General features: G+C 41.8%; 3 protein-coding genes and 1 long non-coding RNA gene across 5 annotated transcripts in view; 3 read left to right on the top strand and 1 right to left on the bottom strand.

Moving 5' to 3' along the window:
• LOC143188879 (zwei Ig domain protein zig-8) overlaps nt 1–3,384 on the top strand; it is a 62,881-nt gene extending 59,497 nt beyond the window's left edge. The window contains exon 7 of the mRNA XM_076393378.1: nt 3,299–3,384. Coding sequence (XP_076249493.1) covers nt 3,299–3,354 — 56 coding nt within the window. The 3' untranslated portion in view covers nt 3,355–3,384. The remainder of the gene's footprint in view (nt 1–3,298) is intronic.
• A 13,118-nt stretch (nt 3,385–16,502) lies between these two features.
• On the top strand, nt 16,503–17,337 carry LOC143177436 (uncharacterized). The gene is made up of 2 exons (XR_013001569.1): nt 16,503–16,615; nt 16,730–17,337. It is a non-coding gene; the product is annotated as an uncharacterized LOC143177436 (long non-coding RNA).
• A 1,151-nt stretch (nt 17,338–18,488) lies between these two features.
• Nucleotides 18,489–26,727, bottom strand: LOC143177381 (A disintegrin and metalloproteinase with thrombospondin motifs 1). The gene is made up of 23 exons (XM_076375255.1): nt 26,603–26,727; nt 26,433–26,517; nt 26,324–26,386; nt 26,182–26,273; nt 25,977–26,135; nt 25,535–25,919; nt 23,948–24,113; nt 23,538–23,845; nt 23,336–23,460; nt 23,125–23,274; nt 22,526–22,681; nt 22,309–22,456; nt 22,104–22,211; nt 21,475–21,684; nt 21,141–21,380; nt 20,504–20,624; nt 20,241–20,370; nt 20,055–20,175; nt 19,924–19,998; nt 19,745–19,888; nt 19,420–19,538; nt 19,177–19,361; nt 18,489–19,126 (listed from the first exon to the last, which is right to left on the bottom strand). The coding sequence occupies exons 1-23, from the start codon at nt 26,725–26,727 to the stop codon at nt 18,489–18,491; spliced, it is 4,053 nt and encodes a 1,350-aa protein (XP_076231370.1).
• LOC143188877 (A disintegrin and metalloproteinase with thrombospondin motifs 7) overlaps nt 21,286–27,238 on the top strand; it is a 51,967-nt gene continuing 46,014 nt past the window's right edge. For both annotated transcript variants that reach the window (XR_013003582.1, XM_076393375.1), the window contains exons 1-2: nt 21,286–21,451; nt 21,543–21,760. The gene's annotated coding sequence lies outside the window, so the exon portion shown is untranslated. The remainder of the gene's footprint in view (nt 21,452–21,542; nt 21,761–27,238) is intronic.

Here is a 27,238-nt window from a genome sequence, read left to right as displayed (position 1 = left end):
AATGAATTTATGAATAGAAAGTATATTTAAAAAGAGAAACTAATGGTTGGTCCAAAGGTTGCTTCGAGTTGACTCTGAATTTTGAACTCGCTTCGCTGGGATTGGGAAATATTCAGAAATGCAGAGTGGAAAAAATGATTGTTCAATCATTGAATAAACAGGGCCGCAGAAGTGACGGTAGGAAAAACTATACCTAAGGGGAAATCTATAGCTGCTGAATATCAGTCTCGAGTTCCACTCGAGACAAATCGCCACAATTGAGGTCGAGCTTGTGCTGCGTGATTCGGTAAACACCTGACTAGCGTTAATAGAACTGCCCGGCATAAACCACCAACCATCCTCCCGTCTTCCCATCTACACGGTGATCTTACAAAAACAGCTAGTCTGCATTTCAACAGTATTATTCGATACACGTGGTTCTTAACGTAATACTTCATTTAGATCATTTCTTTTCATGCCTCTCATGTTTTATAACCCTTTTTCGCATTTGCAATGGAAATTATATTTAAAGGTTTCCCTGACTGATTAATATGTAATATTGTCTCGGTAATATTTCTGAAAACCTTCACTGAAATATCAATATGAGAGCGCAGAAATTTTGTGAAATATATGAAACATGATCGATTGTTAAAATCGAACGGTACCGATAGCGATAGTTGGGCAGCAATTCAGTTGTCGTTAATAAAATTTCACCATTACGTTGTCACTCTTGTCACCCTTTCATCAACGTACAATATTTGCATTCAATTTTTCGGCTAATTGTAAATTATTTGAAATCGTTTAATTGCATCTATTGAAAGGATGCTTTTATTAACTAATATTAGTATAATTTTATTTGCATTTAACTGAAATTGTAATCTCAGGAACGACACGAAATTAATTGAATCGATCCCAACACGAAATGCAATAATTTAGTAAGAAATTGCCTATTTCAAACGCAACTAGTAACTATGATTGAAAAGTGGTTGCGAGATTTCCGTTGAAAAAATGGAAAATAGGTACTATAATTAACGGAATCTATAAATGAATTCGATAATAGAAATGATATCAGAGCTAAAAATTTTGTATGTAATAACTTTTCGTTAAACACTGCAGTAGAATATTCCGTTGAATAACACTATTTGAAATTGTGTGGTCCTCTGTGCAAGTAACTCGATGGAAGGCTAACCACAGTGAAGCGATTGGAGCATTCGTCATCGAACATACGTAGTTGTGCAGATTTTTTACCAGATTAATGGATCGTTGATTCTCTTAAATACGTATTTACCATTGGTACAAATGCACAGGCGTCATTAATCTTCCAGGACAATCGGTATTCCGATCAATTCTCTTTTTCCCACTCGTAGCGTGAAATTAATTTTCGATGGTGGAACGGTCACGGGAGTCTCGGACGCGCAGTCGAACGCAAAATGCGCGCAAAACGCGCGCAACTTGGGATATGATTCCACGCGATAACCGATATTAAATGATATCGGAACATGTCGACAAACTTTCCCGTGATAACGACGCCGAACATCGATCTATTTTACACTCTGATCGCAGCTGCAGCTGACGCTGAGATTTACATTTGTCGGCCATACCGAGTGTCTATTCGGTCAATAAATTTTTGCAATTTTCGAGAACCATCGGTCTGCTCTCGACCAAAAGGATCTTTCAAACGATTCCTCGCGACAGATGTGCTGGTAATTAAAAATTGTTTCATACGGACAGCGACCAACCTCGTTTGCATTTATGGATCAATTCGTATGCACGTTGCGTTCCGATTCTCCGATTGCTATTTCAGCATAGAAACATTGATTACATTGATTTCATTTTATTTGTGTTTTGCAACTTTTTAAACTCGGTGGTATAAGATAGAACTAGTTCTTACATTCTACATCTAAATCTATCTGTTGCTGTTATTATCGATATGACGAGTTAGCTAGTGAAGTGTACGAGTCGTAAAAAATACAGTATCGTGAATGTAATCGCGAAAATCACTCGCGGCCATTGAAAATCGATTGGTCCAGCTAGCTGGGAATTACGAAGAGTTGCCTTTGTCGCCAAATTGTGGTGAACTTATTGAACGGTTTCGTTTAACCTAACGCCACGAAACGACCGAGATAATGGGTAGGAGGGTGCGCGGAATTGTCGAATCGCGGCGGATACTAACGCCGATTTACGAGGCCGCAATTTTCAATGCGTTCGCTCGAACGAAACCAACCTTCTCGTTCAATGTTGTTATCGCCTTCCTTTCCTTCGATACCGATGACACAGACTCGCTTCTCCTTTCGATATCCTCATTCAATAGAACTTCAGTGATCCTAATGATAGTTTAATTATATCAAACATTTATTTTAGGTTTATAATCGTCATTAGAACGCCACTATTGCCTTCTGTAATCAAGCAACTTTCCAGAGATTCACAGATTATATTCACGAGGTCCTCGTACCCATCGCTACTTTTCTTTTCTCGTTCTTTACCCTTCCACGTCCTGTCATTCCCTCCTTTCTTTCGCATACCTTTCTTTTTCCTCAGATATTTCCTCAGAAACACTACAATTTAATTCAATCTTCGTAAACTCACTCGTCCAAATCCGTCATTTATGATAATGACATACACGACATGGCCTATCCTGCATTTTCCGGAGAAAATGCATCGGTGCGTTTCAGATCGACAAGTTTTATTTTTGCGGTTTGAAATTTTGAATGAAAGTCAATGTTCCGCGGTTTGATCCAGCTAGAGATGCTGAAACAACTGCTACTGAATATGCGTTACACGTTGTCGCGTGGCATCAGAAGAAAAATGAAATTGCCCGATATGTCTCGCTGTAGCTTTCCTGAAATAGGTGTTTCTGCGGATTGTTACTGGAAACCACAGCTTCATTTTGGCGGGTTTCAACGATGGGCGACAAATTAAAAAATGTGAAACACGCGTATACTATTTAATGAGAAATGCCGCAACACGCAACAGCGAGAGAGAAAAGAGAGATTCGCTAAATTATACAGGATAACGTTGCTTCTATAAATCTGAAGGATTCTTTGAGAATCCTTCGCGCATAATAATTGCAGATTTTCACGCAATTACCCTCTAACCTTGTTCGACTCCAACTTGTTGCAAGAATGAGTAAATTCCGGTTCCCCCTCGGGATTCCGGTTTGGCGAAAGGAGTCTGACTGGGAAATATGCGAGTTTCTCGCAACGAAAGGCCAGGAATAATGTTTGTTAAACGCGACGCGGAGGTACGGTGTGGCTTACCGCTTCACGCGGAAGCGAATTCGAATTTCAGCCAGTTTCTCTAAAAGTGCATCGGTCGGTAGGACTCATCAGAGAACCAACGGTTCAGCGTGGAAGGAGGAATAAAGGAAGGAAATGAAGTGGTCGCGGAGTTCCTCGAGACGTGTCTGTTTCCCAACCCGACTCGAGTCTACCCGATCGAGTCTACCCGATCGAGTTTTTCGTTGCTCCTGTCGACGACATCTTCTTCCCGTTTCTATCGAGACCATTTATCCGGAATATCACTCAAAACATTGAGATGGTGATGAAAACATCAAAGCGTGGAGATGGACAACTCGACCCAATTCTTTACAATTTCAAAATCATAGCTGCTCCACAATTGCTGGACAACCTGAAACATATAAACTACGTTTTTAAGATACAATAGTATTTAATAGTTACAGCTTTAAGCAGATGGTAATCTTGTACATGCAATTCGCTTAGTATTCTATAGCGATCCATGACCACAATGGATCCAACTTTCTTCTACCAGATGAAAACTAAGATTTCTAACGATAGTTTGAATTGCTAAAAGCGCCTACTCCGTGACCAGGCGCAACCGTCTTCTCCATTACTATTCCGAATATAATAAGTCAGCAGTTGATACGATTGCTGTTTCCGCTCGTCGACGTTCCGTTTCCGCTTTCCTCTCATTTGCATACGATCCGACTGCTCCGTCATTTAGAATACCGCACTTATTCCGCCTAGTGGATTTCATCTGAAGAAAAAACTGAACACTCCAACTGTGCCTAGTAAGATTCAGTTTGAGGATGCTTCTCTCCTTACGAAGATTGTCATAAGATTACCCTGAAAATTTCGGTTTCAGGAAGGGAATACAAATTTGCGGATAATCGTTCACTCTTATCCGTCTGGAATAATTGAGAGGAGAGTGGAGCTATCGACTGTTTTCGAAAAAGAAAAATGGAAATAGAAGCTTCATCATCGTTGGTACCTGGATAAAATTGATCATTTTCATTTATAAATGAGTTTGTATCAGAAAATATCCTGCTGTAGGTATTGTAATATGCTCCATATGATATTTCAGATCAAATATTTCTCCAAATATTAAAACTTAAAGTAGCTATGATAATGTATCAGAAATTGCGTAACATAAACAGGAGCAAGGATCAATAGTTGTTTCAATCGAGAATATTTATTCAGCCGTTTTTTATCATTTAATTAAAGACCATTAATCGAGAGAAGTTCGCGTATTTTCCTCTTTGCCACGAATAATTGTGTTCATTAATTAAAAAGCATTTAATCGGTTTTGCCCTAAAAAGATAATTAATCGAACGGATGATAATTCCTCGAAAAAAACGCATGAAAGTAAATGAAAAGAAGAAAGTCAGAATGATATTGAAATGCGACGGAAATTCTTGAGTTTTTCATCTACATATACATATTCTGAGAAATTGACGAATCGATGGAAGGAAGAGTAGCCACGACGAGAGCAATTCAAGAATTGTTTCAGTCCGCAACGTTACTTTCATCGACGCATCGTGTACACCAGCTGGTTCGAATACTACACGCCACGTTAGAAACAAACGAACGAGCCAACTCACGAAAACAAAGAGTTCGTATGTGCACTATGTGTACAAACATACAATGCCGTTCCAGCGACGCGCATTAACTTCTCCTCTGCGTCGTTTGACAATTTTATCTCACCAACGCAGAGTTCCCCTTTTGCTCCCGGGGGCGGTTTGCAATGACTCACGAAGAAATATTTTTAGAAACTGAGCTCCTATTTTTAATTAAACGTCACCCTCCGAGTGAAAACCCTGTCAGTTCGTACTCGAGCTTTTAGTTTACTCTCGATCCAGTCGGATATATCGACGACTTTTGGAACAACCGATGATCCGAGTCTCAAATGATTTTCAGAGCTTCTGTCGCGTACTACTGGAAATATACGGTTCGCCATCCAAAAGATAACGTTATTTCTATGAAATACTCTTTCACTCTCTATTTTCTAATTCTATTTTATTGCACTCCTATCGACAGTTCACTTAATGTAAATATAATTATATTTGACCCTCTTCTAGGTCCAAATAGTAAGCGTACAGCAGAAGTAGCTTTATCGACTTTGCTGTGTGAAATTTGATTAATTGGTTGAAAAGTATCGTACGGAAGGGAAAATGCAACAGTCATAAAAGCAAACGAGTTGCGTGATAACGCAAACAACTAAACGAAAACTTCTTTCTGCCAATTAATCGTCCATGTTGTGCGTAATTCTAACATCTGGAGAAGATTTCGGACAGATTGTCCAGAATATATAATGACAGCGAAACAGTTTGAAAAAAGGAAAACGGGGGGAGGTAATGGTGGAACGTGAGCAAAGAAGCGAGAGAAGAATCGCTACGAGCATCTGAAGTTTCTGCCAAGGAGTATAAAACTTTTTACCGCTTTAATCTGAACTTTACGATAAGGAGATTGCATCAAACGACCATTGTAAGTCACCTCGGAGGCCAAGGGAGAGTGCCTTTCATTGTAGGCGCTCGAAGGAGCAACTTTTTTCTTCCATGTGTACAGTGGAATTTCGTAGAAATGGAATTAAATATCGATGGACAAAAAGAGCAGAATTCACGGCAACCATTGTACCTTGTCTCGTTCTTCTTTCCGCGTTTTCTCATATAACGCCCAATTTTCCTTCAACTCACCACAACTACCTTTCGAAAAACCCACGAGCAATCTCGAGGAGCTAAAGTGTTCTTACACAAGCGAAAACTATTCAAATAACTTTTCAATTAATATGTTTGCTAACTATATAAGATCAGTCGAATTGCCCTGTTTCAATATCGATAAGTTGTACGCTTCTGATCGAAGAGGCTTTGCTTTGTCTTTTGAAAATATGCTACGTTTCCGCAAACAACCGTCACGGTGAAGCTTCATTGCAAAAAGGAAAGATGGTCGATCGTTACTCCATTTATTCCATATTTTGTTTCCCTCTACTGGTTTTATTCCATTTTGAAGGCTTCAGCAGTGCGTGCAGAGGTAACGCTCTCCACTGAAACTCGAAAACGAAATTTCATAAGTGAAATCAGTATGATTTTGGTTATGTCGTGTATATGGCCGACTGTCAACCGACGACATGACGCGACGCGACGCGACGCGACGCGACGCGACGCATCGAACGCGCCTCGATACTTCCAATCCCAATTCATCAAAGCGAAACGTTCAACGAACATGCATAGCGGAAACTTTTAAATAATCGATAAAACATTGCGCACACGTGGTCAGCGTTGCGCATACGTATAACGAATGTCATACGCGCAAAAATAGCTTATCAAATCGACTGCTCATTAGCATTTCGATGAATTCTGTGCCCAAAGTTTGCCAATACATATGTATGTTTGAGCAGATGGCTAATTTTTTGCATTCTAATTGATTTTCCCGCTTAAGCGAGCGTTAAGTTTGAAGTTATGCATCGCTTCAAGGAAGATCAAATTGTTATTTTGCATTGTCGACGCTTCGACGTCGACTTCGAGGAACCAATGTAAACTTGCCGGTATATATGTATGTAGAGTAGCATCGAAATTTCCCTGTGCAAGAGACGTTGGTCGTTTCGTAATAATGTCATCGTTCACTGAGCTCGTTCGACGCTCGTGCTCGATCGATCTTCTCCTCTAACCTCCTCGAGGAACTTCTCCACAGCTACTCGAGCTTTTGAAGTTAGTCCACGAAGAAATCGCTTCTTGACCGCGATCCAAATATTTTCTTCGCCGCTTGTCACCGGAATGTGGCAGATTGTTCCTTTCGCCCGTTAATATTACGCGTTCTCCATACTTTCAAATGAAATCACGATCATTTTATCAGCTACATACACCCTATTTTGGAGTCAGAGTTTAGACGCGTGAAGACGCGTATGATATGGAAGTGGCAGTGAAATATTTACAACGCATTTGATACGCGATAACGTTTCGCTGATTAATTTCTATGCTGAGACGAATATTAATAAACGTGTGACGCAATTGCAAGACAAGTTTATTTGAATATCGTGTAGCTTGAGTTTGGGAAATGAAAGAAGACGAGGTAAATGTAATTGGATTTTCTTCATGATTGGCGTCGAGAAATAAAAAAATGAAAATCTGAAAGAGCACTTTTGGCCGTAAACTGAATTCATTAGTGAACGCGACATGGCATTTTTCGTTACACGAACTGGAAGTAGGTCGGGGCCTTTTAAAATTATGAAGGGATGAAATGTTATATCGAACGGGTGTCGGAACAAACGACGCGTAAATCGTAGTCGAGGCGTGCTACGTGCAAACAGAGTTATATCGAGAAGAAAAATAACTTGAAGTTGCATAGAATCTACGCGACGTGTCGAATAAATGGACAAAATCGATCCTCTTCGAGAAAGTACTGAATACTGAAAGATTGAAACGTACCCCTCGGAAAATCGTCGTGAAACATATCGAATTTAAAAGAAAGTTACTTCGTCATCTCCATTGGCGCTAAAACGGGGCATCTTTTGAAATCGACAGTTGATTCGGTTGGTATCGCTACCACTTACTACGACAGTCTCTAATGGTTACCGCGTTGAAAAAGTTACCGTTAAAAGTGTCTATTTAAAAGAAAGCGCAAACGCGAAGAGAAAGTTGCTAAAGGGAAATTGGTATTCCCGTTGAAATAATGAATTGAATCTGACTTCTACTGGAAATGTTCCTGGCGAGAGACGAAGGCGGTCTGATAACGGCGATTCATTTTTCAAGGGCGTTACACGCGCGACGTTGAATTTTCCAACGGATACGAAATCGTGGTGCCGAGGAAAGTCAGGTCGGATGGAAAGTTCCTGTCGCATCAAATACCTCATCACTTCAAGCGTTCCTTTTACGCGGGTCGAACGAGGACGGATACAATTCCGGACGATGCTGTTCACTACCGTTTGCAAATCGGGGACGAGGAACAGCACCTCGAGCTCCGACCGAATCACTGCCTCGTTGCTCCAGGCGAGTAAAGAATCTGATCGATCTATACGGTCATTTTCGGAATAGAAATTTCACGACGAAGGAATTTGCTTTTATGAGCGAAACCTTTCAGAAAACACTTCTACCGTTTACTTTCAACTTTCTTCTCGGTCTCGAAAGTAACAAGACTCTACGTATTTTCTTTAGGCGCTATTGTCGAAGACCATGCGAAACCAATGACTCTTCGAAATAAAGGAGATAGCGACTTCTTCGAAAATGTGCAACTGCAGCGTATGCGCGACAGCCAGTGCCACTATCAGGGGCATGTTCACGGTCAGTCGGAGAAAAGCGCCTTGTCCACTTGTTACGGTCTCGTTAGTAGAATAAAACGCTATCTTAACTGAATTCGTCGTTTGAAACTCTAAAATTGATGGATGTCCTTATCGCAACGCTATAAATATAGTATTGTTAGCAACTCTATGCTCGAAATCGTGAGATTCTCTGAAAAAAGTAGGAAAAAGAGAGTCAGCGGAAATGGAAACAAGGGAGCAACATTTTAAATCGATTACGGGAGGCAGTCTCCCGGATAAGGCTTTCAAACGACCCGAGCAAATATCACGACCAGTTCACCGAGCGTAAGATAAATCTGACTGGAAGGAATCTCGGTGTTCTCATCTCCAGGCCGGATATATTAGAACGAAACGATCGTGGTACACGATCGAGCCGTTGGCCGGTCACGACTTCACCAAAGAAGCGGAGCACCCGCATGTCGTCTACAAAAAGAGACCCGACGAATTCGGAACGAACGCCGAGATTCTCTGTAATGTCACCGGCGATATGGTCAAAACCATTGCCAAGCGCGCTTTCAGTTCGCAGAAAAGGCAGCCATCTAAGGAGCACGTCGGCTCCTACACACTGGAACTGCTGCTGGTACTCGACAAGATCGTTCTCGATTATCACAGAGACTCTGACGTCGAGAATTACGCGCTCACCCTGCTCAACATGGTGCCAACTCTTTCAAATCCCCACTTTTATTTCTTTCTCTTTTAAATCCTCTATCTAATAGTTTGGCCCTTTTTCAGGCAGCAGGATTACTGCATGACCTCAGTCTAGGAGTACTGATGGAACTAAGCGTGGTTAGAACGATAAGAATGCAACTCCAAGATCAGGAGGTACATATTTTTTCGAAATCATATATTCGAACAGTAGTTAATATTCTTCGTTATCTGAAATCTACACTTCTACTAAACTGGATAGATGGACCTACGAATGACCAAAGATGCGGAGAAAACGCTAAAATATTTCCAACAATGGCAACAGCTAATCAATCCAGGTGACGATTCCCATCCAAACCATCACGACTGTGCTATTCTGATTACAAAGTATGTTGCCATTAGGTATCATTCAAATACGATTTTTAACGATCGATCGTAACTGTTAGAAGCAATATCTGCGAAACGTCGAGCCTGTGCGGCTTTACTGGTACGTCGACGATTGGTGGGACATGCGATCCTCTGAAAGGTGCTGTCGTCGTGAGGGATGTTGGTTTAGAGACAGGATATCACGTAACTCATCATATAGGACACACGTACGATCGTTATATTTTCAACTAAACGACAAGAATTTCGAATTTTCGGTTACATCAAAAACTATCTTCCCCATCGTTCAAATTTGATAAGTCTCCGAAATACACATCTCAATTTCTGCTGACAGATTGGGCATGTCTCACGACGTCGAAGGACTGAACGGTTGTCCTGGAATAATCCACCATGGAAAGGGATTTATCGAGACTACAGTCATGCATCCTGGTACCATGTATGTTACGAAAAGATGGTCAAAGTGCTCCAAAAAGGCTCTGAAATCGTACATCGAGTAAGAAACTATGGTCTTTACCGCACAGGTATCATTTCTTGTAAACCAGATTCAAATCTTTGAAAGGCTTAGCTCGATACTAATTCGTTGCAAGTCTTTTTGCACCTGGTCGGCAAACGTCGAGACCAAATGCTGTTCTTCTTTTATTCTAACGGCACGGAAAATTGTCAAGTACTTATTTTCAACTTGCATTTCAAACATTCTTATTACAGAATGGATTTAGGATTTTGTTTAGAAGATGAACCTGAAACTCCCGATTTTCCTGTCATGGAGCTGCTTCCAGGAGTGATGTACAACATCGATGACCAATGTCGCTTTCAGTATGATCAAGATGCTCGACAGTGCGATTTGGGAATCGTAAAGAAACATTACTATTAACCGTTTACTTTTTTTCTACCGGTAATTCCGTGTATTTCTTCCTCCAATTTCTGCCACGATATTACGGCACGCGAATCTTCTTCATCTTTATTTTTCCTGCAATATTATGCACCGACCTACAGCACCATATCCTTTATGTTTCCGTCATATTTCGTCGCGGTGCGGCGCGGTGCGGCGCGGTGCGGCGCGGTGCGGCGCGGTGCGGCGCGGTGCGGCGCGGTGCGGCGCGGTGCGGCGCGGTACGGCGCGGCGCGGTGTAGAAAATATTCGCTCTCATGGAAAACTGTTGAAAGGTGAAAATTAAAACGCTCGCGGAGTGAACGTGTTTCGCTGTTCCAATAAACTTCGTCATGAGAACGAATTACACTGCAAAAGTCTCCCCGACTATATGGTAGTTTGCATCTCCTTCGACTTGACACTCGCATTTTTGTAACTTTTTTAGAAACAATGCGTTCAACTAATGGTAGCTTTAACGAGAGGTCACGAGTACGCGATTACAAATAGAATTGTTTTAAATTCACTCGAACATTCTCATTATTTTGTCAGTCGGAATCAACCAATGACGATTCAACAGACTGTTGTAATTTTATAAATAAACTGGAAAACATAGGGTGGAGTGAAGCGTTAATGAACTTAATGAAAATGCGAGGGACTACCTGGTTGTTTATCGAGTGACATTGTTTTCAAGAGAACGCTATAATCGTGTCGATCTACGGCCATTGTTGTTTCCGATAATATTTGCGATTGACGCGCACGGAACAAAGATTCGGGGTTTTCGGTAAAACGAAAGAAAAGAAAAGTTGCTCGTAATCGCAACTAGCAACGTGGTTTCATTAATGCATCTCATTTGTTCATTAAGTTAGTCATATTTGCAAGAGTCCCATGGTATAGTAAAGCGGCAACTGCAAACACTTTCAGTCCTGTTCAACGACTTTAGCGGGTTAATTAAGCACCCCTGCGCATATGAAATTAGTTAAATTTATCCTGGTGTTTACGTTGACGGAGAAAAAATTACTTCCACCCGTGCCTGCTGACATTTTAACTATACGTCACCATAATATCGTTTGAGATACGTAAAAGAAAATTTCCTCCTCTCTTTCTCCTTTATTAACTCGTTAAACGCGTGAAGTTAAAATTCTGCCCTCCTTTTTTGCTTCTTAAATATTTATACGATGTAAAAAGAAAAATGAAAATTTACAGTGGCCGGAAATTTCGAGCATTTCATCTCAATTACGCGTTAATCTTGGTATTAATCTTAATTATATGAGAAGGAGATACCTCGTAGACATTTTCATTTATTTCATGCCAGGAGAGTCCACTGAAACTGCACGCAGCTTTTTAGAACGTTTCAATTTTTTATGTCCTCGCATCCTGAATTTATAAAAGTTTGTCTTGTATTTGAAAGTGAATGAAAAGCGCTCGATCAGTTTTGATTAAACTGATGCAAGTGGATATAGCATAACCGTAAGGAGGCACCATCTGTCGCTCGAGAGAGCAACCTTTTACATTCTAGCAACGGTCTGCCTTATCCTTTTAGGAAAATACGTTGCATCGTGCGTTGCGACGCGTCGTTCAGATAAGCAACTCCCATAACCAGGATATCGTTCCGCGATATCGCAATCGGCACGAAACCACAATTCTCCACTATCCCCTGCAAATACGATCGCGTTTCATTTTCAGAGCTGCGAGAGCCTGAGGTGCGCCATTCCGGGAAAGGGTTGCGTGTCTGCCAGGAAACCACCCGTCGAGGGTACGAGCTGCGGAGAGAACAGGGTAAATTATCGCCTGGAAAAATACAAAGGCTAATTACCGAGTATCCTCCAGTCGATCTCGCTGCTGTTGCGGAATTTCGTTTGGCTAATGAAATTCCAGAGCGAACGAACCGCGCGAAACTACAGTACACTGACTGGCTAGTATTCTTATCCTTGTCGATTAAACCGCTGCAAATTGTTCTTTTATCATGGTACTGCTAAACAACTACCACCTTGCTGGAATATTTGATTACCTAGAGTTCAGTAGTTTAACCATTTCCATTGATTTCAACGGATAACAGGTTTACTTAAAATATGAAATTACAAATACACCTATCACTGCAGGGAGGACGCTAATTAAACCTAAGAAATATCGCGTTTTTTTCAAATTTAAGTTTATCAAGTGATCTCGATTGCCCCCATTTAACGCAAGCATTTACATACATATCTCCAAACTATAAGAAGCTTTTCTACTAACGACAGCCATAAAAAGGTTAATGGTCTGAAACGTTAGGAGGTCGAAGGTAAGCTTTATTTCTCTAGGTGATTGTGAAAGAATTATACGTTTCTCCTTTGAAATGATACATATAGTTTAGATATGCGATAATGCCGTATAAATGCATCACGAAACGTGTCACGGTGCGACTTTTGCAAAAAACTGCTTTAGTAGGATTTGACGGTTCACTACCGCCGCATAAAAAACTCTCGACCGTATGAATTTCAATGCATTTGCGATTAAGACATCGTGCTCGAAGCACGCGAACAGTTGTTTTTCGCGCGACTTCCACCTTCTACACGTTCTATATCAGCCACTCGAGTTGTGTTTAACGAAACACGCCTATGCTTCTTTCTTTTACATGAAATCCATTCATTCTAAGAAGGAAAAATGAACTAATAGCATCTTCGAAAAGATAAATAATAAACCCAAGTATAAGGAATAGTCAAATGAACGGGACATAAGGGGTCGAGAATATTCCTAATGCAAAATTTATACGCGAAAATGAGAGGAAGAGAAGTTGGAGAAAATTCGAAAGAATCACTTTTGTAGCCCCAAAAGGGGCAAGAAGTTTATTCGCGTAGAAACAATGTTCGTGAGAGTATCTGAGAACGTCGTACAATCCAATCTCGTAAAGGTCAGAAAAAGTTTGCTCCCCTTCATACGTGAAGAAAGGCAAGATACACTACGTGAATATCATCGTCTAGCAAGTGCGTTTTCATTTGCGAACGTTTTATCACGTCCCTGCGGGTTTTCTCGGCTCTTCGCCAAGTTCGTCGATTATCGAAAAATATTTTCGGCCTTGCTCTGTCACGTAGCGAAGCGTGATCAAACGGCCACGACCACTACTTCTCACGATAAATTGATTTTTCGTTTCTGGTAAAAATGATTCGACGACGTGACTCCTCGTCGCGATATCATTGAATCTCGATTCTTCTTAATAGCATCGAGGGGAAACCCAAATAAACTGTTGCTTCATTATTCTTGTTACGAAACGTGACTGTAAACTAAATGTCTTTTGATTCCTCGCAAATATTCTTACCTTTTACCAGACCAACTTTGGGATTGAACTTTCCGATAGGAAATAAAAAAAACATAATGTAGCGATTTCAATCTGAAATTGAATAATTCTTTGCATCTGTTTTATTCTATCGTATTTGAAAAGATATCATTTCTTCTTTTCCACCTGTTCAAAGAAGTAGCCTCAGAATTGTATTAAAGGGGATGGAAGAGTATAATGGAAATTCGATGACTTGCGAGTAATTTGAGCGTGATAAGAGACTCTCTGGATTGAACGATAATTAACTTTGCAGTGGTGTTACGGGATGAAATGTCTGATAGTCGGCGAGCGAGCAGGAGCCATAGACGGCGATTGGGGTAGGTGGTCAGCTTGGAGTCGATGCTCCCGAAGTTGCGGTTCCGGTGTGGCTTTCTCAGTCAGACGATGTATTAATCCGTCACCGTCTAACGGCGGGGCATACTGTCGTGGCAATAGAAAACGTCATCAAATCTGTGCCACTAACGTTAGTAACGCCAGTCTTGTCGCGAAACGAGACTCTTGCCTTAATAAGTTGATATTTAAGATACAGTAGAAGCGGAGAAGAAGGCAAAGCTAAAAGCTTTTAAATGTTATCGGGCTCAGTTAGCAAAAGTTGTTTCGTTTCCAGCCGTGTGACGTGGACGCTCCATCGTTCCGCGACGTCCAATGCGCCGAATTCAACAACTGGGTTTTCCCGGAAGACGGAAAAGTTCACCGATGGACGGCGTACAATTTGCCAGAAAGTAACTACCCTCTCGAACGATCTGTCGATACTTGGGAATCCCCTGACGCAGCACCTTTAGATATGTAGTCTCTTGAAACGACGCGACTGACCCTGAACAGATCTGAGGGCGTCCGAGAACCCCTGCTCCCTTTATTGCCTGAGCGAGACAAACCTAGTGGCATCTCTTAGACCAAAAGTCATCGATGGCACCACCTGCTACAGAGGTATTCGGGATATTTGCATAGAGGGAATCTGTAGAGAAATACCCTGCGATCTGAATATGGAGTCGAACGCCATCGAAGACGTATGCGGCGTCTGTAAGGGTAACGGCACCTCGTGTAGGATCAACGAGGGCACGGTAACGATCGAGGCAGGGAGCCGTAAGTGTAAAACTTCATTTTCCACATATTTTTCCTACCGTTTATTAAACTGTCCGATATCTCCCTTCTTCTTGTCTCGATAATAGTGACTCGAACAACTAGACAACTTAATTGCTAATTCAGCGTTCCATTTTTCTCTGACTTTTTCCACATAAACGTAAGTTTTGCTTCAAGTTTGCTAAAAAAACGCTAAGAGAACACAGAAGAATCGGAGAAGAAAATAGCCTATGTCCAAGAGTTTGATTTCATAAAAAAGCGAAAGAGGTCTTAAGGCGCGAAAGAATCTCTGATCGAGATAAATAAAACGCGGGAACTTGAAATTCCGCGCGAATAAAAGCACTAGATTCTGAGAAAGCGCAAGAACTTTCTCAAGTATTCTCCGAAGAATCTCAGCCGTTCTCTTGTAGCTCTCGGATCCTGACGATATTTCTTATCGACGTATAAATCTCTTATTCGCAATCATTCGGATCTATACTGCGCGTTCCGATCAGTGCAAAAGTTCTAATAATCTAAAGGGGGAAAACTTTCAATAACAGAACTCAAGAAAATAGTGAACGTCCCTGTGGGATCTACAAATATTCGAGTAGAGGAAATGGAAGCCACGAAATCCAGAATAATGGTGCGAAATCGGGAAGGGAAACCATTAATTGGCGGGTAATGAAATTTTAATCGAACACGTAAAGGCACTTGTGAAACGAAAACAGTAATTATTGATATCGTCCAAGATTATCTCGCGCAAACTAATCGAGCCAGCTTCCCTAGGCCAAGAACCAGGGCTGTGTCGTTAATTCCTATTTTCTTCTGCCTAGAAACAGAAAGATACCTCGATATGGCACACAGACAATTATCTATGATTATTTCAGAGATCGTTTAGGAATGTTCGACGTAGCGGGCACAAAGGCGTGGTTAGGAACGATAAGACCAAGTCAGGAGGCTCTCAACATACCTGGACCCGTCATGGAGGACTTGGTTATATTGGTAAACATAACGAATACAGTACGCTAATTAAGCAGGTTGGCAGATCGATAAGCTATCTCGAATAAGGTGTCCGGCGCTTGGACAGTTGTTATCTAGCCGTGCAGCACTCTGGCCAGGATAGAGGTCTGAAGAGTCTAATTACTGTCACGTTGCTATACCAGCATTTATTATGACCGGTTGCACCTACGCGACGCTCATCTTGAAACAATATGTGCATTGATTAGAACGAACGTTCTGTCTCCGTATCTCGTAAATTATCTGGCTAGATTATAGACATCTAATTAAACAGGTTTCTCATTATATTACATCGAAATGATTTAACGTAATACATTTCGCAAACATTTCATCCGATTCTTTTTCTTTCTTATTTCAAGTTTTAATTCATAGTTCTACTTGAAACGTTCACTTCTTTCATAAATTCATTTTTTCTCACGCAATAGCGTTAGCTTTTTCGGTATAACAAAATTTTCTTTCATCGAAGAAATACTTGTCCGCATTCAGTGTATCCGTTCGACCTTAGAAAATGCATAATTCTGTTCATGCCAGCCCTCGCATAACCCCGTTAGCCGAGTGAGTTATTTCATTGAATAGGTCCTACCGAAAGAAAACGTGACGGTGAAGTATTCGTTGGGCCTGAAAGAAAGGAGTCCTCGTAAGCCAGGTTTCTCGTGGGGCTTCGTCGACTGGGGAAAGTGCAGCGCAAATTGCGGGCCTGGTGAACAGATTTCTAAGCCTCGCTGCTTGGAAAGGGTTGCTGGTTTAGTGGATGAGACATTCTGTAGGAACATCCCAAAACCCGAAGAAAAAGTGAGACCCTGTCATCAGGCAGCTTGTCTACCGAGGTCAGTGTGACATATTACATATAGGTACATACTCGTATCACGTGATCACGATGAATAAATGAAAGTTTCAACTAGAGCGATATTATTATAACTGACGAAACTGCGTCTTCCCAGGGGACTCTAATAAGTAGACAACGCTTGGATAGATGTAAGAGAATCTTAGATTGTCGATTTAATTTACCAATGAACGACGATGTGGCGATCGTAGATGGATGATCGGTGACTGGCAAGGCTGCACACCATGCGTGCTAGGTTGCGAAAAAAGACGAGCAGTGAAATGCGTACGTCCTGTCGGCCACGACGAGCAGGATGTAGATATTATCGGTGACAGCTACTGTCAAGGACCGAAGCCGAAAGAACGGGAATCATGTGCCAGTCGTAGGAGACGGGACAATGTCCTGACACGCGAAGAGAAGAACAAAAGTACGAACCATGCTGTGCGCATCGCGGTACACAAAGATTGTCTTCCTCGGAGATCCTCGGTTACCGCTTAATATGAAGACAACAAAGTATCATGAGTGAAAGAGGTATAGGGGAAAGTTAAAGGAGACGATACGCTTTTAAGTAGAAGCCATCAAATTTCTTTAGTAGAAAGCCAACTTTTCTGTACTTTGCACCGATACCTTTGCAACTTCACTATGCTTCTTCTATTCATGTATTTGATAAAACGATATGCTGCTATCTAATTATAACGTAGATGTTGGAAAAATATTAATAGACAATTGTTTGATCAGACAACCGACGTATTCTCAGAAAAAGTTCAAACAGTCAGAAGGAACGGGTTCGGAAAAGAAAAGCTCCCGACGTAATGAAAGGTGAAGTTGTTGTCGATAAAGAGGATATTAAAGACTTGACTCTTACTGTAATCTTAGAACGCGATGAGAGAAACAAAGTATTGAATTTTCCGAAGGATTTCGAACCTCAGCCGCCTGCAAATGCTACAGAATTCACTTTAGTGGGAATGGACGCAGTCAGATACATACAAGACATGCAAGGGGGTAGCAGAATCGCATGAAAACTACTTTAGTATACGATGAAAGCTACTTTATCCATGCGTTTGCTGTAATAAATATAGATATGTCATTTCCGAAATCCATCTTTAATTTGCATATTATACTGGACCAAGTAACTTCATGTTGAAAGATGGTATGTATTCAAATAGGAATTCCTTTCGTCCCGATCTTTAGGATCTCTTTAGAGATCAAATATCTGATTGCTTGATTTAGTAGCGAGTAAAGTATTTATTGCAACATTGCTACAATTTCTAGATCAATAATCCATACCAGATCTATCTAAATAGATCTTTACGTCATAGTCATTTTTTCCTGCACGCATATTACGCTGAGAAAAGGTAGGATTTGCCACGGTCTTACGATTGATAACACTCGCGGAATGATTGATCGCAAATTTAAATATGCAATACTATTCGAATAGGCGTGACATAACTTTGTAATAAATCGTTGTCGGAATGGCGATATGTCAATTAAAAACGTAATAATCTCTTAGTAAATACTGCCCACGCCTACTACCAGCCACGTATGTTTGTACGGAGTTCGATTTTTCTTCCTTGTCTTTCGAATTTAAGCAATTACACTTTCAAAGTAGCATATAAATTCTTAGACAGATCTAACGATAAAGTACCGTATACAAGACGCGATGAGATATTAGGCGTGCATGTATAATATTTAATGAACATTATAATAACTTTAATGTTTCCGTATTTAATTTCTCAACGCTACATAGAAAATAGTGGTAAATGGTAAATGGTAAAACATTTTAATTCTAATCATGCACTGATAGGATCAGTAAAGCTCTGAATTACGTACGCGTAGAAATGAAGGTTTTAAGTAATTTCCAGGTTGATAGTTTCTAATCATTGTCCCACGTTGTCCACGATGCTAGCTAGGCGGTCGTAAGCGTAGCCCTCTTTGCCAGAAATCGGTGTAGCCGTCCCTTTTGGACGCTTCATCTCGTTGATCATTTTAAGAGCCTCTTCGCCCTTATAAACCTTCTCGCGAGAGGTATCGAGGCCCATGCCGACGATGTCGCCAGCTTCCTGGAATGCCCTGTCCGACAAATTCATTTGAAGGGACTCGTCCATTGTGGGAGCCTGCATTAAGACAACCCTGTCGATCGGCACTGAATCTAGAACGATAGATCCTGGTTGCAGCGTAGTCAAATTCATGGGAACGCAATCTCTGCGCTTCTTCTTTTCCTCCTGCGACATCGACCAGTCGTGCAGAAGCTGCCGGAAATCTGCGTTGTCGCTTCTTCTGTCGAAATCCTCGTCAGCCTCTCGCGCGATACCGTGCGCCTTTTCTAAATATCGCGCCAAACTCAAGTCCACATAATTGTCGATCATTTTCTCCTGTTTCTCCGATGATATCAACTGATTCATCTCCCTTTCAGTCTCAACTTTTCTGTTCGCGTTACGAGTCTTTTTTGGGCAAGACTTTCTACATGGTCTCTTTCCTGTTAGAAGCAACCACGTAAACGATGGAAAAGATCGACCTACCGAACGTCATAGAAGAACTAGATTAAGCGAAGTATATTATTCTTACCGATGCATTCCTCCTTTTGTCTTGGTACTCGTCCTTTGCACGCGTCTAAGTTTGCTTGGACATCGTCTTCGCCAGCTCGCGCAGCCGGCCTGACGCATTGCACCTTGCGATGTCTGAATCCCTTCTTGCCGTCGCAAGCGCTACATTTGCTCCACTGACTCACCCGCCACCTTAAACCACGGTTCCTCTATATCGATTCTAAATTCATTCAAGGATATATAGCAAAAGATAATTCGTAATTACTTGGCTGGGCATGGTTGCGTATTGCAAGTGCGGCTTTTCACCTCTGGCCGCGGTATACCTTGACAAAAATTAGGGCTGACTCTTCCACCGGTCGATTCGATGCAAGATGGCTCGGATATCTATAATCGTTCAAATATTAAACTTTCTATTTTTGGAAATTTTCAAATTTTCAAATTTCGTGCTAGCGCTTAATCAATTGATTTGCAATTAACAGCAGCCAAAGTGAATTAGATGGATTTGTGGACGACGTATTTTTCGTCGAGTTTCTTTAAGGGTATTTTTAAGGGTATTTTTAAGGAATAAAATTGTGAAACATTTCACTTACCATAGTTCCGCCGCCGCATTTTGTACTACAGTCAGACCATTCCGTAAAATCCCATAAATATTTCGGTGTGTATGACGGATCTGTCGATCGTACGTAGTACTTATAACGAACAGTAGTGTTAAATTTCGGATCAAATGCCATGTACTAGAATCGTTAATTAATGAACCATTAATTCATGCGTTCGGAGGTAGGAAGTAGCAAAGAAAACGCAAGAGGAAATGTTTCAAGTGACATTTATTTAAGCTAATGTTAAGCTGATATTTCAATGAAAAAGAGTTAAATAACTTCCACTGCGTGATATAGGACATACCTCGAATCGAAGGTCTTGCGATATTGGCCCTTTTATTCGAACCTCTTCTCTGTTTGGCTCAGGATGCAAATATATCGCTATAGCATCTGCACAAGTGTAGTCGCCACTCCTCATTTCGTTTCTACATGTTTCATGAAAAGTGGTCACCTAATGAACAAATGATGACTCACCCATAAAAGTACTTACGTCGCGTTGTTTATGCAGTAAGCTTTTTCATCTTTCTCCAGTCTAACAGCAATCGTGTTCTCCGATGGCGTTTCCTCTACTACGTGTATGGAACGAGCGCCCTTAGGGACTACCACTATTTTTCTAAAGTCTAACACAAAAAGTGAAATATTTGCACTTTCGTTAAGATCTTAACGATTCAACGATTTCTTCCACTGATTCAAACAAACTCAGATTAACTGCATTAGTTAGAAAGAACTGTGCGAAAAAGAAACGCAACTTACGTCTTTTCGATTTGTCGTCTAAGACACCTTCTACTAATTTGCAATCTGCACCAGTACCTTTGCAAATGCCACAATTGTCTTCGATAGCGTCCGAATCCAGTACCCAATCACAACCAACTTTCTAGAACGCATACACATTTCAAAGCGGTCGCATTATGTTTATTTAAATATAAAGAGAGGAAAAATTCCCTTTACGATTATGTCATAAAGCTTGTTGCTGAAAGTGCAATTCTAAGATTTCGCTTAACTCAAAGTAAGATAAAGACGTGGTAAGGTCTTAATCGATGTCGCATTACTCACACGAGTGGCCAGATATCGGGTCTACGTGCTACGGCTGCTATGTAATTAGACCTTAGCAACATATAATTCGTGGCTATTTAGTTTAAAAAATTGCAATACCGCTATTAATAGCCTTTACTACCAACGATTCAAAAATATGAACAGGGAGAGAGATGTTTCGTGTTACGAAAGCGCAAGTTGAATCATAAATAATCGGTACGTGAGTGTTCTTGTGCCTTTACGTTAGAATATTTATTGGAAACAATTAGATATTACTATAGAGAATTTTTCACGTTAAATAATTGTTAAATGACAAAGAAGAAATGGGGAAAAAATAGAAAGAAAAAAATCTTGTTACCCTGCATGCACCGCTTATACACATGTAATTTGTCCCAGGCTTGCAGGGGGTTGAATCGTTCGCTAGTCGCGAGAGCCGAACGAAACTATTCTCTTCGTTGATGCAATACAAACCACACGGGTCGAGATCACCATCGTAAAACGGTGTCCACTTGTGCAACAATCCATCCGTTAGTACAGTAACCTTATCGTAAAGCGAGCACTGGACTGCACGAAATGGTGGTTTATTCACATCGCAAGGCTGTTAGTTAAGAAGAATCAATATGATACATTAGATATAATTGCTGTGTACTCTGGTCACCTCTACGAAAGGTAAGAAAAGCTTTGAAATTGACTTGAGTATTGCAAGTAGTGGGTTTCCTTCTTTCACCGATGCAATATCTGCCTCCGTTTGCGGGTACAGGGTGATCACATTCTCTCTCGGCAAACTTCACACCACCGCCACAGGTTCTGGTACAGGAACTCATAGGGCCCCATGGACCCCAACCGCCGTGCACCGCAGCCGGTCGACTTCCCATATCCACGCATTTCTTGAATATGCACCACTTAACAGACGCATATTTTTATTCACTGACCGTGGCTTTACAGAAGATAGTGTGTGGCGCGTAGCATGATATTCGTGTAAGGAATATTATTTTATTAAATAATATAAATGTTATTTTCACGAATGAAATTCATCTCTAAATACGGACAGTTTGTAGACACATTCCTCACTCATATTCGCATTACGCTATCATTCGCTTTGTGCATATTTCGTGCGAGTTGTAGCGCACTCTAGAAATGTCTAATTATTCCATTTCGTTTGTCCTTTTACGTCTCGTATTTTACACTGTGATCTCTTGCGAAGAAGAGAAGCGAGCGGAACCGTCAAAGAACGAAAAGCGTCGAATGGTTTTTCAAACGCTATCGTGAGTAAATATAAGGATCTTTGTTCGAGGAAAGTAGTGAAAAGTGGTCGACGAACCTTGTTCTCGCCGCACTTTGTTCCTTCAGCCGGAGGTGCTCCGTTCGAATTACAGCCCCCAATTCCAGTTTGGTTGGTCTCACACCACATTCGTTTGCATAGTTCGTCCTAAAAGAAATATTTATTAGAAATGCATTTGTCGTAGTCCAATTACAAGTCCGTCATAATGTTCGAAATATAATAAAAAGGATATTGAAAGGCTGACCAAGTGATTTTTGCACAATCGCGATCCAGGATATATCATACTGCACTGAAAATTCGCGTCGTACATTGCGCCAGGGAGCATGTTCGGCAAAGTGAACTTTTCCGACGGTTTCTTCGGATTATCGTTTAAGCATTCACCCAAGCCGGTCCTAACGATTCGATTGCAAGAACTTCAGTTGCCGAAAACACCCGAACCAAACGGAACGCAAATAACGTACTCGAGAAGGTTATTTATGTATTTCCTGCTACATGGTGACCACCTGATCGTAAAAATATCGACAATGGGAGACATAACGAAGTAACTTCCATCTTTGTCTTGAGGTTTGCAACCTGTAGTCTGGTTTTGCTCAGCACTGTCGTGATTACAACCCATTCTGAAAATAACGTATTATGAGATATATAACGCATTAATAATTTCTCACCTCGAAATTCTTCGAAACTATCTTAAATTTGTTCGCATGCGAAACGTTATATTCTTACTACATACGCATATGTACCACTGCTACATACAGTTTAAGACTTAAGAGATTTTGCGATTGTATCGTCTGTCGTATCGAGTGTATGCTCTTGTACGACAGACTCTACCTGATACTGTACTGCTTTGATTAACCTCCTCACTGCTAAAAAGACTAGTCGTAAGGTGAGATTAGATATAATTTTCATTCTAAAGGTATTATTTGACTCTTTTACGATAAGAATAGACCGTTAAATGGTCGTAAAAGATGGCGACGCAAAAGAAGCAAGTTTATTGAACGCCCCAATGCACCGATAGCAGCGAAAGGATTAAGCTTAGCAAAAGAACGTGCATGGACAGTACACGTGACCAACTTCGTGGGCAATTACGATTCCAAGCAGCAGACCTTCTTCTTCGTTGATGCACGCTGCTTTCGTGGAATCACACGCAGTCGCCACGTAAGCCAAGCCCATCAGATCGCAGCCTGTGTCGTCCTTCGAACAAATGTCATGTCTAAAAGATACAAGTCAGTATAATCTGTATTGCATGATTGAAATTCGAGGGAAAGCTGCACCTGGTTACGAGAACGCATATGTCAAAGTGATTGGGATGATCGTGTTCCTTTGGGTTCATTTTCTCGCACCACTTGGCAAAACTTTGAAGCGTATCTTCGGCAACAGGACTAATGAGTAAATCTATCTACAAAAAAACGACTTTGATGAAATATTTGAAGGTTGATACGTTGACAGTGCACCGTTTCATTGGCTTCCTATTACCTCTTCCTTCTCCTTCTCTAGGTAGATCATGCGAACGACAACGATGTCTATCTGATTGCCGACAGATCTGTCGTGATAATAGTCCGACACCATGTTCATGACCGTCAATAGAAACTGCTCGTAATTCGTGTTGTTGTGAAAGTCGAGGAACTTTCTGTCAGCAACTAATCCAATCTCTATGTAGCGATGTATACTATGCGTTCCAGACATGCCAATATTTGCCCGCTTCCCTATCGCGAATTTACCCTCTTCTTGCAGACGTTTCTCTCGCTTGGCCAATTGTTCCGCCCACGAGGCTTCCCAGTTGACTATCCATTCAGAGAGAAAAAGACGGAATTGGAAAAGAACGTGACGCGAACCGTGATGGTCGAAACAACACGAACCTTGTAAAGGAGATTTGTCACACTAACCGTTAGCTCCGCAATGCTTTCTCGGTGATTGATTGTGGTTCCCGTCGTTTTCGTGTAAAGCGTTCCGTTTATAGGCGACGTGAACGTGTTGACCATCCGATTCCGGCTCGGATTCGCCCACCGGCTCGATGAAGTACCGACCATGATTAGTGTGCACGTAGCCGACCTGCACGCGATCCACGCACTTCTTATTGGCCCCTCATTAATCAACGGTATTATAAAGAAGATATCGGATGGACGCGGCCCCGACAAAGAAAATCCATCAGATGCAATTACGAAGAGCAATTCGAGCGATGCCGAACTTGTAATTGGAGTTTCGCTTTCTCGACAGGCATCAATTTGCACAACGGTGCGTGGCGTTTCCGTAACTATTACGCTTTGATGCAACCTAATATCCCCTCTTTAGCCTACCCTCGCACTCCCTTGCTCGTTTAAAGGTCGAATCCGTACCGAATTTCCCGGCGAATCACGGAATCCGCTCGGAAATTACAATTCAACGATCCCAATTACGGGGATCGGTTACGGTTGCAACATTTATTGCAACTAGAACCAACGCAGTATAATTCAAAATGCTTCATGGTTCTTCCTCCCCGTCTGCAAACAAGCCAGCGTACTCTCTAATTCGCTGTAAATTGCGGTCTATCCTGGCATAGGTTTGCACACGTTGCGATATTCAACAAAATTTACCGATTCAATAATACTACACGCGGCAGTTTGACCCTGTTTCAGTTATCCTTCCTACAAGCGATCGTGCTCCAAGGAACAACGATGGTGCGCGCATAATATACCAAGCAATGCACGACTCAGACTACCTGTTAAGTAACTCGCTTCTTCGTTGTCTTCAACGAACCCCCATGCCCCGTGACGACTAGAATCGATCGCTGATCGAAGGAGGAGGAGATTATGTAGATCGCGTCTCGCAACCCGCGACGGCAATTGCGTCAAGCTGAAAGCCAACCGGCTGGTGTGCCATGGCGGCACTATTTCTCGTTTCAATTCTCGAAAGGCTGCCAGCAAATTATTCGAAATATTCCGGTGTTTCGAGTGACGATCGAACGGTCGCGTGGGCACGATGTCGCGTCGGCTCGTTTCGATCCGAAATTTACGAGCAGATTCGCGCGCTGAATCCGACGACATCGCCAAGGAACGCGTCGATCTATATGCAAATACATTATATTAATTTGCATGCGGTTAAGTGCGTAATAAGAGGCTTGATTAGCCTCGAGGAGAGGCGCGCGCATAACCGTGGCAATAGCCTCGTTGTCAACGAGACGGTGCTGTCGTTTCATCAGCATCTCGTTTGGTTGAGAGTTCAATTGCGGAAAGCCCCTTTGCGGACTTACCCGAACGAATGATCGATTCTAATTAATCTCGCTCGTTCGCGATCTTTGCAAATGGAGCAACGGGGTAAAGCTCCTCTAAAAATTTATTCTCTCACTTCGATCGCGTTGGATTCCAATACATCGATGCTAACCGCATAATCGTATTTTCCCTCTGTTCCATAATTTCATTGTTTATCTTCACTCGCAAAAGAATCGGTGGTTCTGGCGAGAAAAGTTGGAAGGAAGAAAAGGGAGGCATACGAACCACGCCGTCGCACAAAGATAGAGCAGCTCTAGATCCGTGGTGACCCCTGACAAAGCCTCGATAATGGCACTGTAAATCCGGGGCCCTCTTGAATCGCAGCGCCTCGTTCAGGTTGGACCTTAGACCGGCGCCCCGTGTCTCGATCACCATGTCGGGCGAAATGAATTCGTGGTACGGAGTAAGCTCGACGTGGTGCTCGATTCCATTGAAAGGTAGCACCAGGTGCAATTTATCGCTCTCAGCCTCTCCCTCCGTCGACCTCTTTTTGCGCTCGTTCAACTCCCGCCGGTCGTAGAAATTCGGCAGGGAATAAGTGTCGAAGCTGCCATCCTCGAGCACTCGTCTCGGTATCAGGAATTCCGGCTCGTGGATGTCTCTCGTATACCTGGACCGGCGAGCGCCGAGAAGAAAAGAGGAGGTTTGATTAAGGGACCCTCCTTACGATCCTCGCCACGAGAATTTCGCGCTGCCGCTCTTTTCTGAACGCAATACCCCTTGCTTGCGGTTGCACGTTTCCCTCCGCCGCGCTGCGGACCCAACTCGAAGGATGTTTGTTAGAGAACCGTAGCAATTTCTTTCAACCGTACCGCAGTGGCTTGTCCTTAATTTAACTCCCGCGACTTTGCGCAGAAAAATTTCGAACTTACTCGTGTTCGTCGTTCAACGACGTCTCGGTTTTATTATACAACCACAATCGCTCCAGCTGACATTCAACTTGATTGAGGTACACGAAACTTATCTCTTGGCCAACGAAATTTTAGACAGTTCGTCGTTTTTCTTACGCTATACGCCAAAAACGCGCGATCTTTGCCTCGTTTTGCTTAAATAAAGAAACGTAACGAGATCATTATGCTTTTCAACGAAATCAAACAATTTGCACGAAAAGGTATCATAGTACATATAAGTCATCGAAATAAGGAGTTTGTGTTGTCTTGATAGGGTTGTAAAGAGTCAAGTTGAGTTCAGGGAAACGAGCAGACGAACTAAACAATGGTCACAGACGTTTAGCGTACCGAAATTGTCGGCAGATAATTCATAATAATCCCAATCATCCACGAATGCACTCACCTACCATGATACACGGACCCTGGTCTATGGGCATAATATTCGAGTAGATCTCCGTCCGTGAGTACAATGATACCGAGAAACGTGAAAACTGCTTGGAATCCGTTCATCACAGACTTCTTTATCATGCGCACTTCCTGAAGTAGTCTGACGTTGCGGAACAACGAAATCTTCGCGCACTTGTTTCCAATTCACCATGCAGATATCTTCAGATTACAATTTCAATTGAAAATATAGATGATAGAGTAGTTAACGGGGATAATTACAGAAAATTCCTCAGCGTCAGAATTTCGTGACAATAGCGATCGCGATACCTGTTAGCATGGCCAGTTCGAAGAACATCGCGAAGTAAATAGAAAAGAAAACTTAAAATATAAAGAGCACGGTAAACGATTATAGGTTTCATGGATCGACGTAGCTCGATAAAGCTAAGAGCGACACTGCGCGGCATTACTATTCCCATTATCGACATCGATGCTCGTTCAATTTTACGCTCAGTTACGGGTACTGGCAATCATTTGAAGTACACTTGTTGCATTCTGTTCGATTTGAAACGACAAGTGATGCGTACGTTACCGAAGAAATTTCATTACGCAATTGTCAGAGTTTAATGACAGTTCATTCTATTCTTGTTGAATT

Source organism: Calliopsis andreniformis, chromosome 3, assembly GCF_051401765.1.
Source record: "Calliopsis andreniformis isolate RMS-2024a chromosome 3, iyCalAndr_principal, whole genome shotgun sequence".
Taxonomy (NCBI): domain Eukaryota; kingdom Metazoa; phylum Arthropoda; class Insecta; order Hymenoptera; family Andrenidae; genus Calliopsis; species Calliopsis andreniformis.
The sequence above is the reverse complement of the archived record's forward strand: the minus strand, read 5'-3'. Positions and strand labels throughout refer to the sequence as shown.

What these genes read in the sequence shown, in the direction of transcription:
- LOC143177381 (XM_076375255.1), bottom strand. Translation starts at nt 26,727, where the DNA reads ATGATAAAGAAGTCTGTGATGAACGGATTCCAAGCAGTTTTCACGTTT. An exon ending in AAATTCTCGTGGCGAGGATC is followed by an intron (nt 25,920 to 25,976) that starts GTAAGGAGGGTC and finishes TCGCCGGTCCAG; the next exon opens with GTATACGAGAGACATCCACG. An exon ending in CGCAAGACCTTCGATTCGAG is followed by an intron (nt 19,999 to 20,054) that starts GTATGTCCTATA and finishes TTGAAATATCAG; the next exon opens with CTTAACATTAGCTTAAATAA.